We start from the raw sequence: 19,037 nt of genomic DNA on the forward strand, positions 1-19,037 counted from the left end.
TCAAAGCTACCATATGAGCAAACCTCAACTTTTGTCTCTTCCTTTGTTTTGAGGTTAGTTCACATCCTTCCCCATCCCCGACCTTAACTGACGTGACTCAGCTTTGACCTTGTTTCTCATTTGCCATTTTGGATTTGGAGGGGCCTGAGAGAAGAAAAAAGGGACAAGGGATGGCAGTAGTAAAAGAAAATTCTAGAATGATTTGTACCCGTGGAGAAAGAGTTCCCCCTCAAAGAGTTCAGTTCATCACATATTTATGGAGAGCCTGTTGTGTGCCGCATACTGTGTGCACAGCCTTAAGGAAAATCAGTAGTCAGCCCTGACCCTCAAGAAACTCACTGTCCAGTGGGGAAGGCAAAATCGTACAATACATGGTATGTGCAAAAATCAATACAATCCCTCCCCCGTACACACGGAGCAGTATGAGGAAGAAACACTAACACTGCTGTTAATGTTCTTAGAGCAAAGGTGGAACAGGCAGTATTAACATGTACCTTGTGGCAAGAAGAAATGTGCTTATATCTGACTATGGTATAATCTTAGGTAGAAAGAATGTGGATGGATTGGGTCCTGGCAAGTCTCATTTTCTTCTTTTTTGTGTATCATAACGGATTAGTCTGTACTAGTGAAAATGTCAACAGTAACTCTCATCCAGGTTCATCAATTGGGACTGAAAAAGCAATGGCAAAAGCAAACGTGTCCTTCTGGGTGCAAAAAGAAGGTAACCAGACTGATTTACTCTGTGGACGGTCAGCTGACTACATGCCAACAAAGGAGCATTTCCCAATTCTTGTATGTTCCACTGTTGTTTTGGGAGGTAGGTGGTTGGTTTCTTTTTGGTTTTTTTTGTTTTTTTTTGGGTATGCAGGCCTCTCACTGTTGTGGCCTCTCCCGTTGCGGAGCACAGGCTCCAGACGCGCAGGCTCAGCAGCCATGGCTCACGGGCCCAGCCGCTCCGCGGCATGTGGGATCCTCCCAGACCAGGGCACGAACCCGTGTCCCCTGCATCGGCAGGCGGACTCTCAACCACTGCGCCACCACTGCGCCACCAGGACTCTCAACCACTGCGCCACCCCAAGGTGGTTGTTTTTATACCTCATCTCTCCTCTGCCCTCTGAACCTTTCCTAGTGCAGAATGTAATCACAACAATAACAAAAGAAGGAGGCCAGTGAAATTATAAGATGTTACTGAATGCTATTAGTCTTGTTTCATTTATTTGTAAGTATCACCTATACTGTGCTCCTTCATTCAGTGACATTTGCTGAGCACAGCAGTGTGGAGAATAAGATAGTCCTTAAGCTCAAGGAGCCCTCTCGTGGGGGAGACAGGCAGACAGATAATTACAATGCATCGTCATTAGTATAACTATAAAGGTATGGTCCAGAATCTCTGGTAACAAGGGAGAGGGAGAGCCTCACATGCTTGGCTGCCTGATGGCCTGCCAGGCCTAACGTGCCCAAAATATCTGGGATGAGGGGAGGGCAAATGGGGCAAATAGAACTCAGATATATGGATTACAACTTGCTTAGTTAACATCATCAATTTTGTCCATTCTAGTATAGCTTTTATGTGATTTTTCTTTAGGGAAGATGCACCACCCACCCACCCCGTAGTGGGGAATAGGAAAAGCTTCACCTGTAAGGACTCTTAAACAATGGTTAAGAATTCAATAGGTATGGTGAATGATACTCATGCAGATAAAATAACGTATTAAAAAACACAGATGCATTATTCCATAATTCAATGCTAGCGATTAGAGAAAATTTTCTAGTCCCCTTAAAAATTTTTTTATTTGGGAAAAATGTCAGCTGCTTTAAAATCCTTTCTGGAACTAGGAAGACTATAAAGAAACAAACAACGAAGCAAATACACATGAAGAACTTCAATTTTACTCATTTCAGGGAACGAAATTGCTTTCTCTGGGGTCTTTAAAACTCATTAGTGACCTTGGTCCCTTTTGGTACTAGAAGGTGCTGTTGACCATGTATTTCGCTAGCTTTGGATCCTTTATGATTACATAGAGACAAGTGCTCCAGCAGTAAAGGGTATTGCAGAAATAGTTTGAGAAACATTTCTTTGGCTAGCCTTATGCATAAGAAGTGTTCAAAAAATATTTACTGATTTGTCGTGACCTCTGGCTGGAAGGAAGGAAATGCAGACTCTGAGATGCCAATGAGTCTTGCCTTTAGGCATAAATTAATTGGATTATAGTCGATATATTGCCTCAGGAGGTGATGAGCTAAATAATCTTAGAGTAGGGAGTTTTAAGGCAAGAAAATGCATATAAATAGGATAGCTAGTGTCTTTTCACACTTGCTGGTGAAGGCAGTTTTCCCTATGGTTAGATCTCAGTTAAAAGTATTTCTGGTTTTTAAGAAAACTATAGAATATATGTTACTGTAGCTTAGGAGGAGTAATGATTAATATAAGGCATACTTTATAGGTATGAAATTTGGTTTTTCATAATTTCTCATCATCAGATCCATAGGCAAGATACCCATACAGTGATCCTAACGTGCCACTGGGTGGGCAAATGGGAGGTTGTTGGAACTTCATTATGTGTGTCTTATACTAAGAGACAGCTGTCAGTTGTTTATTCATGATGATATGACATTCAGAGGAAGTTTAAAGTCAAATACCTAGAGAGAGGTAATATTAAATTGTTTTTAAACCATACCTTATGTCCAAATAACACATACATGTATTTTTTTTTTTAGGACTTCTGAGGGCATTTTTAAAGAATTCTGAAGTCATTGTCTTGATGATTCTTTCTCTTGTTGGATTTTTGATAGGACAGCTGGCCTACAATTTTGTTGAGGTGACGTACATACGAAAACTTAGAGAATAGCATAAAGAACAAAGACCAAAAACAAGGTCAACTCCCATCCCCATCCCTGAATGAGTGGAATTATTATTTCTTTTATGTGACAAGCTACTGAGAAAAATTTATCTGGTGTTAAATTTTTGAAAATGAAAAACCATCCAAGAAAGGAAACAAATTAGAGAGACTTAAAGCAGTAATTTGGAAGTGAGTAAAATGTGATTGCATTCTTGGGTTCTTCGTCACCTGCCTTTGGTCCTTACTCTTGTTTCCTTCCCCTGTACATACGCTGGACTCTCTCCTGCTATTGTCTTCAGCACCCTCGGAGAGTGTAGTTACAAAAGGCAACAGTTACTGTCATGAGGAAGCAAGGTTACTATTTTCTAACTGCCAGATTAAATGCAAAGCGTGCATCATAGGAAACATAATATAGATCCAAGAAAAACTTCATTAATTTAATTTATTGACATGATTTCAAATGTATAGCTGTGTGATCAACAACAGTTTGTCTCCACTCATTCTTTTATTTAAAAAGAAGTGGAGACAATGCTTGTACCTATTTAGGATTGTAAAAGCCTCTTGTTATTCTTCTGAAACACCACACAACTAACATCTTTTTAGTGTTAACTATATGCCAGGCTCCCTTTTAAGTTCTTTGTTTTCTTTTTAGTAAATTTATTAACTTATTATTAACTCTTGAGTTAATTCATTCATCCTCACAGCAACCCAATGGAAGTAGGTACTCTGTTCCCATTTTACTGATGAGAAAACTGAGGCACAGAGATGTTAAGCAATGAAGATTAAACTGTTAATTGGGCCAAAGACTTTTTAGGAGGGAATATTTATAGCACTTCAGTCATTGTTGTTGTTAGTGTTTTCCATTCATCTGTGTATAACCTTCATGATTTATGTCCTATATACACGATCTGTACTATTATCTAGGTATTATTTTTCTCTCCTTGACTCACTGAAAGATTTTAAAATCCTAAGCAAATATCTGTGAAATCACAAGTATCCATGCACAGTTCTTTTTTTCCTCTTATGCAAATTAAGATAATTATCTAACAGTCAAATAAGAAGTACCTATCTGTGAACCACCTAAAATCACCTCGGGGATCACCGATGGTGAAGTACGACTTTTGAAAATACTGATTACTTACCACAAGCAATGTTTGTGTAGCCTAAACTCACACACATTTCTGGTGAGTAGAGGACTATGCATTTAACTCATGTGGATGGTTAGTTAGATCAAGAAATCTACCACAAGACCCCCAGGACTGGCCTTGTAGATAATCTCTCATTAGTTGCAAATTGGAATATTATAAAATTTATATTGATTGACAGAGCATCAACTTAATTTCTAATACTTCAGAATGGTAGCAAACTAATTTCTTGTTTGCCTTTGTTACTTTAGATGCATCAAGTCGTCTACCCTCTTCTAAGAACACCAAGTTTTTCAATTTATTGTTATTTTTCACCTTTAATTATATTTATGGCTGCTTTGAATGTGGACTTCTATATACTCAAGAATGTGTTTTGGCAGGTAAGAACACATTTTAAGACAAATTATGGTCCATTCTTGCTTATTCATGTTGACAGAGAATCTGACTCTCTACAAAGAAGATTAATAATTCATAAATCTCACATTTTTAGTTGTTTTATCCCCTTCATTCTGCAAAACCACTAATTAAAGAGAGTTGAGGGGAGGGAGAAGGAATGAATATTTGCTGAGTGACCACTGTGACTAGGCACTGAGTTATTATCTCCATTTCACATATAAGCAGAGTGTAGTTCAGAGGTCACAAGGCTGATAAACGGCAGAACCTGGATCCTAATCCCACCTCTGACTTCCTCTCAGCTGTCTATCTGTAGATTTGTACATTTTCACTGCTCTGGTTGTTTTATTTATGCATTCCCTCTCTCTTTCTTTTCTTAATCATGCTTGCCAGATTATTTTATTTTTCTTTTCAAAATGTTTTATTTTCTTTGATTTTATTCTGTACTTTTCTAACATCTTGAGCTAGGTATTAGTTGATTGACTTTTAGCTTTTTTATTTTTGCATTTTGTACATTTAAAGTTTTAAGTTTTCCTGTAACAACTCTTTTATATTCACCTCAAATGTTTAGATTTTAGTGTTTTCATTTTTATCCCTCCTACCTAAATTTTATTATACTATTTTCTTTGACCTGTTAATTATTTAAAAGTCATTTTTAAATGTCCAAATATGGCTTCTAAATTATCATTTCTCTTGTCACATTGTGATCAGAGAATGTGTTTTGTATATCAACTCTTTGATTTTTGTTGAAGTATTGTTATTTTCCTAATTTTTTCCTCATTATTTAGTTACCCTTTTGTCCCAAATAATGCCTTTGCCTTAAGTCAATTTCATCTGGTATTATTATAGTTATACAAGCTTTCTTTTGGTTAGTATTTACCTGCTAAAAATTTTCCATTCTTTTACTTTCAAGATTTTGATGTCCTTATGCTTAGATGTCTTTTTGATAATATACAGTTGGATTTTGTTATTTTATCCAGGTTGAGAATCTCTGCTGGGCTTTTTTTGGATTTTGGGGGTAATATTTGTTGTGATTAAAAATAGATTTAGAAGGGAAAAAGATTTTAGCAGATTTGAAACACCAAGGAAGATATGTAAATGTCTTGGAAAGATGCTCAACATCTTTTTTTTTTTTTTACATCTTTATTGGAGTATAATTGCTTTACAATGGTGTGTTAGTTTCTGCTTTATAACAAAGTGAATCAGCTATATGTATCCATAAATCCCCATATCTCCTCCCTCTTGCGTCTCCCTCCCACCCTCCCTATCCCACCCCTCTAGGTGGTCACAAAGCACCGAGCTGATCTCCCCGTGCTATGCGGCTGCTTCCCACTAGCCATCTATTGTACGTTTGGTAGTATGTACATGCCACTTTCTCACTTCGTCACAGCTTTCCCTTCCCCCTCCCCATATCCTCAAGTCCATGCTCTAGTAGGTCTGTGTCTTTATTCCTGTCTTACCCCTAAGTTCTTTCTGATATTCTTTTTCTTAGATTCCATATATATGTGTTAGCATACGGTATTTGTCTTTCTCTTTCTGACTTACTTCACTCTGTATGACAGACTCTAGGTCCATCCACCTCATTACAAATAGCTCAATTTCGTTTCTTTTTATGGCTGAGTAATATTCCATTGTACATATGTGCCACATCTTTTTTTTTTTTTTTGCTGTACGCGGGCCTCTCACCGTTGTGGCCTCTCCCGTTGCGGAGCACAGGCTCCGGATGCGCAGGCTTAGCGGCCATGGCTCACGGGCCCAGCCGCTCTGTGGCATGTGGAATCTTCCCGGACCGGGGCACAAACCTGTGTTCCCTGCATCGGCAGGTAGACTATCAACCACTGCGCCACCAGGGAAGCCCGCCAGATCTTCTTTATCCATTCATCCGATGATGGACACTTAGGTTGTTTCCATGTCCTGGCTATTGTAAATAGAGCTGCAATGAACATTTTGGTACATGACTCTTTTTGAATTATGGTTTTCTCAGGGTATATGCCCAGTAGTGGGATTGCTGGGTCATATGGTAGTTCTATTTGTAGTTTTTTAAGGAACCTCCATACTGTTCTCCATAGTGGCTGTACCAATTCACATTCCCACCAGCAGTGCAAGAGTGTTCCCTTTTCTCCACACCCTCTCCAGCATTTATTGTTTCTAGATTTTTTGATGATGGCCATTCTGACTGGTGTGAGTTGATATCTCATTGTAGTTTTGATTTGCATTTCTCTAATGATTAATGATGTTGAGCATTCTTTCATGTGTTTGTTGGCTACCTTTATATCTTCTTTGGAGAAATGTCTATTTAGGTCTTCTGCCCATTTTTGGATTGGGTTGTTTGTTTTTTTGTTATTGGATGCTCAACATCTTAAATGTTATTAGGGAAATATAAATTAAAACCATACTGAGATACCACTGACATTCCTATTAGAATGGCAGCAGCAGCAATAACAAACCTGATTAATACCAAGTGGTGGTAAGAATGCAGAGAACCTAGAACTCTCATACATTGCTGGTGAGATTGCACAAGGGTACAGTCACTTTGAGAAACAGTCTGGGAGTTTCTTATAAAGTTAAATATACACTTGCCTTATGACCCAGCAATTCCACTCTTATGTATTTATCCAAGAGAAATGAAAACTTAATTTATACTAAACCTCTGTGTGAATCTTTATGGCAGCTTTATTCATAATCTCAAAAGTCTGGGGAATTCCCTGGCAGTCCAGTGGTTAGGGCTCAGCGCTTCCACTGCAGAGGGCATGGATTTGATCCCTGGTCGGGAAACTAAGATCCTGCAAGCTGTGCAGCTCAGCCAAAAAAGAAAAAGAAAGAAAAAAAATCACAGAAGTCTGGAAACAGCTCAAATGTTACTCAGCCAGTGATGAATAAAGAAATTGTGGCACATCTTACAACGGAATACTATTGATAGGCACAATATGGAAGACTTTCAAATGCATTATGCTAAGACTCGACCAGACTCGAAAGGGTACATACTGTATAATTCCATTCGTCCATTCATAGACCTTCCTTCTAGCAAAGGCAAAACTATAGCTTTGGAAAACAGATCATTGGTTGCCAGGGAGTGGGAATGAGGGAAGAAATTGACTACAAAGGGACAGCATGAAGAAATTTTTTGGGGTGATGGATCTGCTTTGTTTTTTCATTTTGGTCATGTTTACATGACTGTATGCATTTGTCAAAACTCATATAACTATACATCAGAAGAGTGAATTTTACTGTATGTAAATTAAAGATAAATTTTAAAAAATCAACTGATTCAGTTTTCTTTATCCCTTTTGTTCCTTCTGCTTGTTTAAAAGTTTTGCATTCTGTTGCTGTATTTAAGGCAGGCATTTTGATTGCCTATTCCTTTCTTTCTCACTAACAGAGTGACTTACTGTATTTTGTATAGAATGGTAGTGGGCCCAGTGTAAAATAGTGCTACATTTCCCAGCATCCCTGACAGGTGTGGTAGTGTTAGAAAACCGTTGGGCAATGAAATGTATACAAAAGTTTGCTGACCATGGCTTCTTCCAGAAAGCACTTAATAAGGGAGCCAAATCAGCTGGCATGTGCTTTTTGCCCACTGTTTTACCTTTTTTTCTGCCTGGAGCCCTGCAGATCATCACTTCAGAAACACCAGGAAATATTCTACACGGAAGCAAGAAAAATTTGCATTCCATTTTAGAACATTCTGATGTGGAGAACTGTTAAGCTGGAATAGTAACAAGAAAGATGGGTGAATTGGTCTTTTCATAGGTAGAATTTCATTTGTTTGGAAGGGATGGTTTCTTTGAGGCAGGTAAACTAGAATACCTTTTACATTTATCTTCCCGAGTAACTGTATAAAATATATAATGAGATCTGATTCTTACAAGAGTAAATGCAGTCATACCATGTTTAGGTGTTAAATCTAATACTGTGTTATGAATTCGTTTCACAGGTTATGTTAACCGGATTAATTAGCTTCTCTACGGCATTCATCGTAATTGGATATGTGGTTCTGAAATTCAATAAAGATTCATGGGATTTGCAATCTTGCCTCCTCTTTAGCATGACCCTTGGCATGACAGATCCTGTTCACTCTGTGAATTCACTGAAAACTATTGGTATGTCAGATTTATTTCTCTCTCTTATTTTGAAGATATGAGGATAAATTATTTCCTTTTGATAATATTTTTCTTGCACGAATTGTGTATCCAGCAGAGTAGATATTTGTGCTTTTTTTCCTTGGAGATGAACATTGATTGAAGTATGCAAAGTGGATAAGGCAACCCGGGATCTGGGATAAATAATCTCAAATAATTTTTTTCAAGAGAAAATGTTATCTTTCTAGAAGGTGATAAAAGTAAGCATTCTTCCATTCCATTGAGTTTTAAGCCACAAGGTAGAGATTCGTCTCTACCTCTAATGGCACTTTTCCAAGGCCTAGGTACCTCTTGTTAGAACTGCCTTTATTTTGGAGCAGCTAACCTTGGGCATGTGGGAGAGGGAGTTGTAGTTTATTTAAAAGAAATGGGGTGAAAGTATTAGTCTGGCAAATATGATATTCAATAAAAGCTTATTTCCAAGAGAATTAGGGGTTCTCATTACTTCCCATCTTATTTGGTAAAAGGTAATTGCACTCTGAAATATCCTTTTTTTTTTTTTTTTTTTTTTTTTTGCGGTACGCGGACCTCTCACTGTTGTGGCCTCTCCCGTTGCGGAGCACAGGCTCAGTGGCCGTGGCTCACAGACCCAGCCGCTCCACGGCATGTGGGATCCTCCCAGACCGGGGCACGAACCCATGTCCCCTGCATCGGCAGGCGGACTCTCAATCACTGCGCCACCAGGGAAGCCCTGAAATATCCTGTTTTTTAACACAGCAGTAATTTCACTGTGAAATATCCTGTTTTATTAACACAGCAGTAAAAACATAAAATGGTTAGATGCTATGATTTCTGTTTTTGACTCAGAAATATTTAACCAATTTTGAGGTTTCAGTTATATGTAGTGGAAAAATGTTGCCTTACAACTGGGGCGGGACAACCCACCAGAGAGGTGATAGTCCCATTTTTACACCCATTTATACTTACAGTTGAGAAAACATAAGAGGTATTGACACTTTTGCTGGTGATATTCTAAATTGTGCCAGATATTTCTCAGAGTCTGATCCTGTCCTCTTTCTCTCTTTTTTTCCCCATAGGTACAGTTTTTTCTATCTTTTCTTCGTCTCTTTTTCTCTTTTAGCCATTTGTATTTGCCACTTGTTTTATTTACCTCGTTATCTTCCTGCTCCCTTGTGTGCAATCTCTTGAGTGTAAGAGGCTCTAATAAACTATAAACTTTATTTATTGCTGTTTCCATATTCAAAAATTTTTTCAGAAAAGGAGTAGAAGTCTTCTATTTCTTTAAAAGAAAACTAGTAAAGGTATTTGATTTAGTTGATATTTTCTTTATGTCAATAATACTAAGGTGATGCATGTTCTGGATTCAGTGACATCCTTACCTAGTGACCTCTTTACCTTTGTGTGAATTAGATAAAAATGATCCTTTCTATCTAATTGTCCTAATACATTACTTTTTTAAGGAAAAATATGTTTTGCCATATGCCTAAAATTACCATAATAATATACAAAACTGCAGTTCCTACAGTGTGACTGGTGTTTCATTTGATGTGGCACCCTTGTGCACTATAAAACCTGCACAAGTTAAGTCTGAGGTGGCGTGACCCACTGAAAAAAGTAGTGGATGTTCACATGTAAGTTAAAAGGAACTTGTCTATTCATTACCTATTTTAAAAGAATGCACAGGGCTCAAACAATTTTTACTTTAAAACAAATCTGGAATGGGAGCTTGTAAAGGAATAAAATACAAAGTTTTAGTGTGACCTCAATTAAGTAAAAGGAATTATATGCTTTGAAAAAGACTTCAACATTCAAATGGTTTTATCTGGGTCGTGGAATTACAGATGATTTTTGTTTCATTCTTTCCTTTTCCAAATTCTACAGTGAATTAGTGAATATAAGTTAGTTCACATTAAGCCAATAAAAAATGTGGGGAGTAATTCTTATGGTGTTTTACTATTAAAAATAACTATACATCAAATTCAAAACTTCATACAATAAACGTTATGCTTTACTTGCTCCTGGTTGACACACTGAATCTGAGCGAAGAATTAAAGTGTTTCTTGACCAGCTAAATCAGATGTGCTAATAATAATCTTCAAACCTGTGTAACCAGTATTTTGTGTCTTCTGTCATAGTCAAAGTTAGTAACAAGTAGTAATATAAGATGATTATAACTTACTTGCCTTTTATTTTCTTTGCTTTCTTTATTGGCTACAATAATGAAGCACAAAGAACAGAAATAAACAGCCTGAATATTGATCCACAATCAGGCACTGAGTTATCAGAAATTCTATATTATCCTGGTATTTATCTTATCATTCAGGAGAGTTTTTGTAAAGATAAATAGAATCTGAATATTCTGATATTTCATATACTCAGATCAAACACTGGAAAGCAGAGATTTACTTTCTTTTCAGCTACGTAGAGTATCTTAAGAATAGTAATAATGAGAACCCCCAGCTATACATTTTTAATTGTTATGTGTTTCAAAGACACCAAAGGAAAAAAAGTAGAATCTTAATCAGATTCAGTTCTGCTTGGATTAAAAAAAATAGTGTCATTTAATGTGATCAGTTTGGATTTTGATGCAATGGAATATATTAAACAGCTGCTTTAAAAAAACATATAGTTGTATAATTCTTTCTATATCAATTTGTGGTTAAATTAGTGTGTCACATGTTCTTAAATTTGGGTTTATGCTCTTAAGTAAAAGAAGTCCAGGGCTGGCCCGCAGCTCCATGAACTCATCAGGAACACTGGGTCCCTCTATATAACTCCTGGAGTTAAGATGGAGTAGCAGGAACTAGATTTACCTTTCTGCCTGAACCAACTAAAAAACTAGACAGAAGGGCTTCCCTGGTGGCGCAGTGGTTGAGAGTCCGCCTGCCGATGCAGGGGACACGGGTTCATGCCCTGGTCCGGGAAGATCCCACATGCCGCGGAGTGGCTGGGCCCGTGAGCCGTGGCCGCTGAGCCTGCACATCCAGAGCCTGTGCTCCGCAACAGGAGAGGCCACAACAGTGAGAGGCCCACGTACTGCAAAAAAACAAACAAACAGTTGTTGTAACTATATTCCATTGGTTCAAAAAATTAGAAGAAAGATTGAGTATGGGGTATGATTGCTCCCATCAGCTTATGAGAGCCAGTTGTTAAATAATTAGGAATTTTGCATGCTAGTGGTTAAACCTTTGGTAGCTTTGAATTAGTTATTGTGGGAGTGTTTGCACATGAAGTTGGCAAATGCTACAAATCAGGCCTTTTTTAATTTTGGAAAGCTGGTTTATCAGCACACCACTGGACATGGTAGATATAAAAGAGACCTAAATCAGACTTCTAGAGATGAAACCCACAATGTCTGAGATGAAAAATACACTGGATGGAATTAACATCAGATGAGACACAGCATAAGAAAGGACTAGTGAACTTGAAGATGTAGCAATAGAAACTATCCGAGACGAAGCACAGACAGAACAAGACTAAAAAGAAAAAACTAAATAAATAAACAGAACATTAGTGAGCTGTGGGACAACTTCAGTGCCTTAATATACAAGTTCGTAAAAGAGAGGGGAGAGAGAGGGAGGGAGGAACAAAAAATATTTGAAGAAAATAATGGGTGAAAAATTTCTAAATTTGATGAAAACTATAAAGCCACAGATTCAGGAAGCTCAACAAACCTCAAGCCAAAGAAACACAAAGAAAACTACACCATGGCACATAAAAATCAAATTCCTAAAAACCATTGGTAAAGAGAAAATTTTAAAGGCAGTCAGAGAAAAAAGATACATTATTTACAGAGAAACAAAAATAATAATCATAACAGACTTCTCTTCAGAAATATTGCAAGCCAAAAGATGGTGGGCAATATTTTTAAAGTCCTAAAAGAAAAATACTGCCAGCTTAGAATTCTCAGTGAAAATATCTTTCAAAAGTAAAGGAGAAAAAAAGACTTAAACGTATAAAAGCTGAAAGAATTTATCACCAACAGACCTACACTACAAAAAATGTTAAAGGAAGTCCTTCAGGCTGAAACAAAATGGAATCAGATGGAAATTTTCATTACGCAAAAGAATGAAAAATACCATAATTGTAAACAGATGGGAAAATATGACTTTTTCTTATTTTTAATCTCTTTAAAAGATAATATTTAAAGCAAAATGACAGCAGTCTATTGTGGGGTTTATTTATCTGCTCCTCCCCTTTGTGTATGGCTTCCATCCTCAGGATTGCAAGTTGGCTACTAAAGTTCTAGCCATCACCCCATATTTCAGGCAGGAAAAGGAAGAAGAGCAAGGGTCAGAAAGATGGTCCTTTCAGTCAAGTCTCCTCTCCCTCCAAGAAATTTCCCAAAAGTTCCACTCAGTAACTTCCACTTATGTCTCAGTGGCTACTCTTAGAAGCCCAGGAGTTGGGGAAAAATTGTCATTTATCTGAGCACATTGCCACCCTGAATAAAACCAGTTTTGTTACCAAGAACAGAGGATAGATACTGGATGGGCAGGTACCAATCACTATCACCCTACTTATAAATTGTATAACACTAGGCAATTAATTTGATTATATTTTCCATTAAACTAAACTGTTAATGAATGTTAAGTACCAATAAGATTTTGTGCTTAATTTTTAAATACCAGCTTAATTGAGATGTAACCCACATATCATAAAATTCATCCTTTTAAATTGTACAATTCAGTGGTCTTTAATATATTTACAGAGTTACGGAACCATCATCACTGTCTAATTTTAGAACATTTTCATCAACCTCAAAAGAAATCTCATACCTATTAGCAGTCATTCATCCCCATTCCCGCATTCCCAAGTTCCTGGCAACAAGTAATCTATTTTCTGTCTATGGATTTGCCTGTTCTGGACATTTCATATAAATCAAACCATACAATATGTGATTTTTGTGTCTCGCTTCTTTCACTTTGTATAATGTTTTCAAGGTTCATCCATGTTGTAACATGTATCAGTCGGTACTTCATTCCTTTTTGTGGCTGAGTAATATTCCATTGTAGGGATAGATTACATATGTTTATCCATTTATCAGCTGAAGGGCTATGTGTTGTTTCCACTTTTTGACTATTATGAAAATGCTGCTATGAACATTCATGTACAGAGTTTCGTGTGGACATATGTTTTCAGTTCTCTTGGGTATATGTCTAGGAGTAGAATTACTGTCTCATATTTTGTACTTATTTCTAAAATGTGATTCTTTTGGAGTCTAACAATTCATATTTATTCAAGCTAAATGTAGTGACCTGAGAAGTGTTTTGTCTCATTGCAAAGCTCTATCATGCTTTGAGGCAATGGACACTTCAAGAAGTGCTATTGCCATGTTCCTTTGCCACTGGAGATATAGAAAGCATAATGGAAAAATTAAAAAATGATCGTGATTGTCATATGGACCCATCCCATTATGATCTCCTTTTTTTCTACCATATTCCTTCTCTTCTATTTTTGTGTTTCCTGTGGAAGAGCATCATTTTCGTGCATTATATTAAATTATATTTTATATTTCCCTTTCCAGGCATTTCTAAAATGTATACTGATATCATTAGAGGAGAATCAATGATTATCTGTGGCTTCACATCCATTGTTTTTGGAGTTTTTCGGAGCAGCATACTTAGCATTTCCAATTATAGGGGTAAGAGCATTATTTTCTCTGTATATTTTCTAAAATCATTCTTATATGGTACATTTCAATTCATACTGAAATTAAAATATATTCAAGATGTCTTAACTTTACTGCTTTCCCTATACTTTACTCATGGACCAATTAAAATAGTATATCAGGTAACAAGAATATAATTACCATCTATGTGTTTTCTCAGAGATTATGGGGGAAAAATTGTTAAAGAAATGATTTCATCTCCCCGAGTATGCATGCACACACACACACACACACACACACACACACAGAGACACGCACACACACACAGACACACACACACACACACACACACACACACACACACAATTGTGTTCATCTAGCTTAGATTTACTTCTTTCCTAGACCAATCTGGATCTCAATGAGTGCATGTTAAGAACTGGCTTGGGGGCTTCCCTGGTGGCGCAGTGGTTGAGAGTCCGCCTGCTGATGCAGGGCACACGGGTTCGTGCCCCGGTCCGGGAAGATCCCACATGCCGCGGAGCCTGCGCGTCCGGGGCCTGTGCTCTGCAACGGGAGAGGCCACAACAGTGAGAGGCCCGCGTACTGCAAAAAAAAAATGAAGAACTGGCTTGGTCCTGGATTTGAGTCTGAGGGTGAAAGCAGAATGGTTTAAACAATTCTGGAGAGTCAGGTCCTAGAAGTGATAATAGTCAGACTCATGTGGTTAAAGTTCACTGGGATATGGAATAGGTTGATATCCTGGGTTTCCAGATGTGGTACTAAGGAGAGAAAAAAGGAGGAAAAATCACAGCATGAAGAGGGAAAATGTGTCTTCCTGATACATATATGAAATACTAGTAGGAGGAGAGATGTGCTACAAGGAGAAAGAAATTTTGGTAATAGAGGTTTGCAGTGCTTCTCAGTGAGGGAGTAAAGGCTTTTGGGGTGGAACAATGTTTGTTATTTAGGACTGCCCTCAGCTTTGTCTGGTATCTGCTAACTGCCACTATTGCCCCCAGTTACTGTGACAATGGAAAAATTTCCTTCTCCATTTCCCAAATATCCCCTGGGATGGGGGCAGGAGTCACAAATAGACTGCAGGTTGGTGGGGATCCTGGACATGGTGTGCCTGACCCTGCCACAGTTTGTAAAAAAAAAATTGAATTTGAATGTCTTTTGGTTGATCATTCACTGTCCAGCTTGTCATAGCTTTTTCACATTTATGCTCCTTGCCTGACTCCTGAGGGCGTTTGAGTCTGCTGTCCCCAGAGGAGCAAACCTCAAGCTGCAGACTGTAAGGGAAATATATCCCCAAGAAAGCCTCTTTGGCCAGGCTTTCATAGGAAACTCCCATCTGCTGAAGAGCAAGGTCCCCACTCAGAATCTCAAGAGCAAACCAAAGGGCATAGACCCAAATGCCATTAATGAAAGAAAAAAATTATAGCTCAACTTTTGCTTTTCTTATTTTCTTTTTCTAGAGTTATATATAATCATGGGCCTCAGCTTGGACATTTTGGGAAGCATAATATGTGGATATTGGTGTGCAAGGATCATTCAGTTTATATTGACTGACCTGTTTAGCAATACACTGACCAATATCGTGCTTTGCATCTCAATGGTGTACTTGACTTTCTACATTGGTAAGGCAGAAACAGATATAAAATATGCCATCCTTAAAGTGAACTTTATGCATTTAAGTTTTTCCTTCTTCTTGAATCCATTTGCTTCTTCCCAACCACTTTCCCCTTGATGTGGCTCCTCTGTGCGTCTTGTCATATTATCTGGCTGCCACCTCTAGCTCTTTCCTGGTCTCTCTTAACATCCCCTCAATTTCAATTCCGTGTCCCTTCCCTTTGCATTCCTCCTCCTTGTGGTAACTCTCTCACTCTTTTTTAACTCCACCCTTTGATCTTACGTTTATTCACTGGCAGTCCCCTGGAAGTGGAATCAGACCTGAGCTGATTTCTGCTCTGACCCTTAGCAACCCATCTCTAAAATGAGAAAGGTGGGAGACATGCTCCTGAGGTCTTTTTCCAGCTCAACAGTACCCATTCAATGGGTACCAAACTAAGGGGACTGTAGAAATGGCGGCCCTTACCTGAGGCTAGGAGGAAGGAAACAGAGAATTCAGGTATGTCTACATCTGGAAGAGAAGCAGGAGAGTGGAATGATCGCAGGAGTCAGAGTGCCTAGCACTGGTAGACCTTTAACAATCGTTTCCTAGTTTAGTCCAGTGAGATTGGGAGCTATAGTTTTTACCCCCCTGACTGAGGTAACCAGTCCCCCAAAGCCATAGTAACCGTGGTAAAAATACGGCCAAATTCTGCTTCTGCTCTTACCTCACACAGTGGAGCAACTTCCATCCATGGAAGCCCTCAGGTATCAAGAGGTTAATTACTCCTCTTTTCACCTCCAGTGACCAAACAGAACTGCTTCCTCTAAAGATAAATTGCTACCTATTGTTGCTCACTACCCCAAATCAGTAAAATACAGAAAACATTCACTGAAGAGTCATTTCTTTCAACTTTCTTCATTTTATTCCCTCCCTTATGTACCTATTATGAATGCCTTAAGTGTCTGAAGAAAAAAATTAATTTAATATTTCCTTTTTTCCCATTAGATCCTAAGTTCCTTGAGGTGGAGGCTGTCTCTTATTCATCTGTATATTTATTCTCTTTTCTCTTTTCCCCCCAGCCAAGCCCAATGCTTGCCATATGCCCAACAGTAATTTAACACATGCTGGTTGAATAAACTGTTAGTCTTTAGAGAGCTCTGAAGTTAGGCAGAGCTAACTTGAAATCCAATCTTTATGATTTATTAGCTCGGTAACCTTGGAATATTAACCTCTCTAAGCTTTAGTTTCCTCATCTATAAAAGTGATATAACCTAATTTAGAGGGGCGTTACAGGCATTAGTGAGGTAATTTGTGTTGGGTGACTCCCTCATGCTGGTGTCCTGGAGGTAGCTCTTGCTGGCTCATGAGAGCTGATTATCCACATCTCTTCCCAACGCTCTATTCAAGTGACATAATGTTGGTAGCTTGAAATTGCCCATAGTGGGACCATGGAAATTGACAGACACTACCAACTGGGGCTTTTTTTTTTTTTTTTACCCCCCAGATTGCCACTTTTAAACATATACCAGCATACCACTGGGCTCAAGGTAGGGCAGCCAATAAATATTGGTTCCTTTCCCCTTTCCTCCTAATTCATGGAGGTGCTCCCAGTCAGTGCTTGAGAGGTCTGGAATAGATTCTCCCTCGCAGCTCTCAGAAGGAATCACTGCTGCAAAGCCTTGGTCTTGGAAATCTAGCCTCCAGACTATGAAACAATAAATTCCTGTTGTTTATGACACTTAGTTTGTGGCCCTCTGTTACAACAGCCCCAGGAAATGAATACCCCTCCCTCAACCATTACACTTTCCTCTGCTTCAGGAATTAAAAACAATTTCAGGCAGTTCTTTCCTCTTATACTTAATCAGATCCTGACAACAAAAGTCAGCAATAGACAGTTATAAGGAGAAGTTCCATTGCCAGAAAGCTAAACATAGGTAAAATTTTCATTTACGCATTCTCAAATGTTACATTTCTGTCATGTTATCTAATTTTATTTTTTTCCCTTCATTAATGAACACACTGTTAACTGGCTTAAATCCAGGGAGTGTCTGATTGAGGTTAGGGAGTCACCTCTTTGAGCACATTTTTGTCTCTATTGTATTAAATTCACAATACTTGGGCTTTTAGAAATCACTTGTATCAACACATTCATTCTTTTCCATAAAATAAAATAGTCAAAATATTGCACAGACATTGCCGCACAGATAAAAGACATATTGAAGCATTGTTGGTTGACAGGTAGTGCAGCTAGAAATATTAATATATCAGCCCACAGAAGAAAATGTGAATTTAGTGTATAAAAGGCAGTGTATAATTCATGAAAGATGGTGGGTTATATAAAAGTCTAGCCCAGAGGTACAGCAAGAGAGGTGGTGGGAGAGGTCTGTCCTAGCAAAAGGAATATTTTATCCAGTGACATTGGTCAGAATTTCTGGTGAATGGAGATAATAAAAAGTAGACAGCTTTTAGTCAGTTTTATTGTTTTAAAACTCTCTACAAACAATGCATTTCTGTCTTACCCATGCCAGGGCTGATTGCTCTCACTCGTTTTTGTTATGTCATTGGTCTAGGCTATAAATGTCAAAGGACTTCAGTCATCACCCTAATATTTTCTAGTTAGGAAATGTCGATTCCTGAATCCTGTTGTTTTTTGGAGACAAAATCCCTTTGATTCTCCTGGTAGGAGGACCTTCACTTTTTCTCAGGCACAGAAGGAAAGAGAGAGACAGAGTTTGATGGAGAGAGCCACTTTCCTGTGGCATCAGTTTTCTGTGGTGGTTTCTTTCCATTGAATCAGAAAACTTTTACAACTCTATTTTTAACTACTTGGGTTTATGCTGATGAAAATTACTTCCTTTATTACATGTTCTATGACTTTTTCCACCTTCTTGAACATTTAAAACACCATTTAATATAATAGTGTTTGTAATTTTTAAAAGACTTTGTTTTTCTAATTATAAAAGTAATACATGTTCATGTAGAGTTTTGGAAAAATTCTGAAAAGTCAAAGAAGGAATCACCTATAAACCCATGTCATAAATTTAACCACTGATACATTTTGTTAAATGTACTCAATCTTTAAAAAATACATATAAATGTACATACATGTATTAAATGTATGCATTCACACCATATGTTCTTGTAACATTGGGATTATACTAAATAATATCAGTTTTAAAATGAAGTTACTTAGTGGTTTCCTCATAGCAAATGTTATCTCTAAGTAGTGACTGTTACTAAAAAAGACTATAAGCTTTAAAATCCCATACTACGAGTCATAGGGAATTGGAAATAAGACCTTGAGAAACAGTTTCCCTATTGTCACAGTTCCCA

The 19,037-nt window shown here is 37.8% G+C and overlaps 1 protein-coding gene across 4 annotated transcripts in view; it reads left to right on the forward strand.

Annotated features, from left to right (window-relative positions):
• The window catches only part of SLC9C2 (solute carrier family 9 member C2 (putative)), a 152,934-nt gene that overhangs the window by 58,777 nt on the left and 75,120 nt on the right, over positions 1 to 19,037 (forward strand). Inside the window, exons 6-11 of one of the 4 annotated variants that reach the window (XM_073804299.1) lie at positions 656 to 817; positions 2,719 to 2,819; positions 4,237 to 4,365; positions 8,313 to 8,478; positions 14,006 to 14,122; positions 15,568 to 15,729. In XM_073804299.1, the coding sequence (XP_073660400.1) occupies positions 656 to 817; positions 2,719 to 2,819; positions 4,237 to 4,365; positions 8,313 to 8,478; positions 14,006 to 14,122; positions 15,568 to 15,729 (837 nt within the window). Of the gene's footprint in view, positions 1 to 655; positions 818 to 2,718; positions 3,030 to 4,236; positions 4,366 to 8,312; positions 8,479 to 14,005; positions 14,123 to 15,567; positions 15,730 to 19,037 lie in introns of those variants that run through there. The other 3 variants (XM_073804280.1, XR_012331541.1, XR_012331542.1) reach the window with 3 other exon arrangements.

Source organism: Tursiops truncatus, chromosome 1 (assembly GCF_011762595.2).
Source record: "Tursiops truncatus isolate mTurTru1 chromosome 1, mTurTru1.mat.Y, whole genome shotgun sequence".
NCBI lineage: Eukaryota > Metazoa > Chordata > Mammalia > Artiodactyla > Delphinidae > Tursiops > Tursiops truncatus.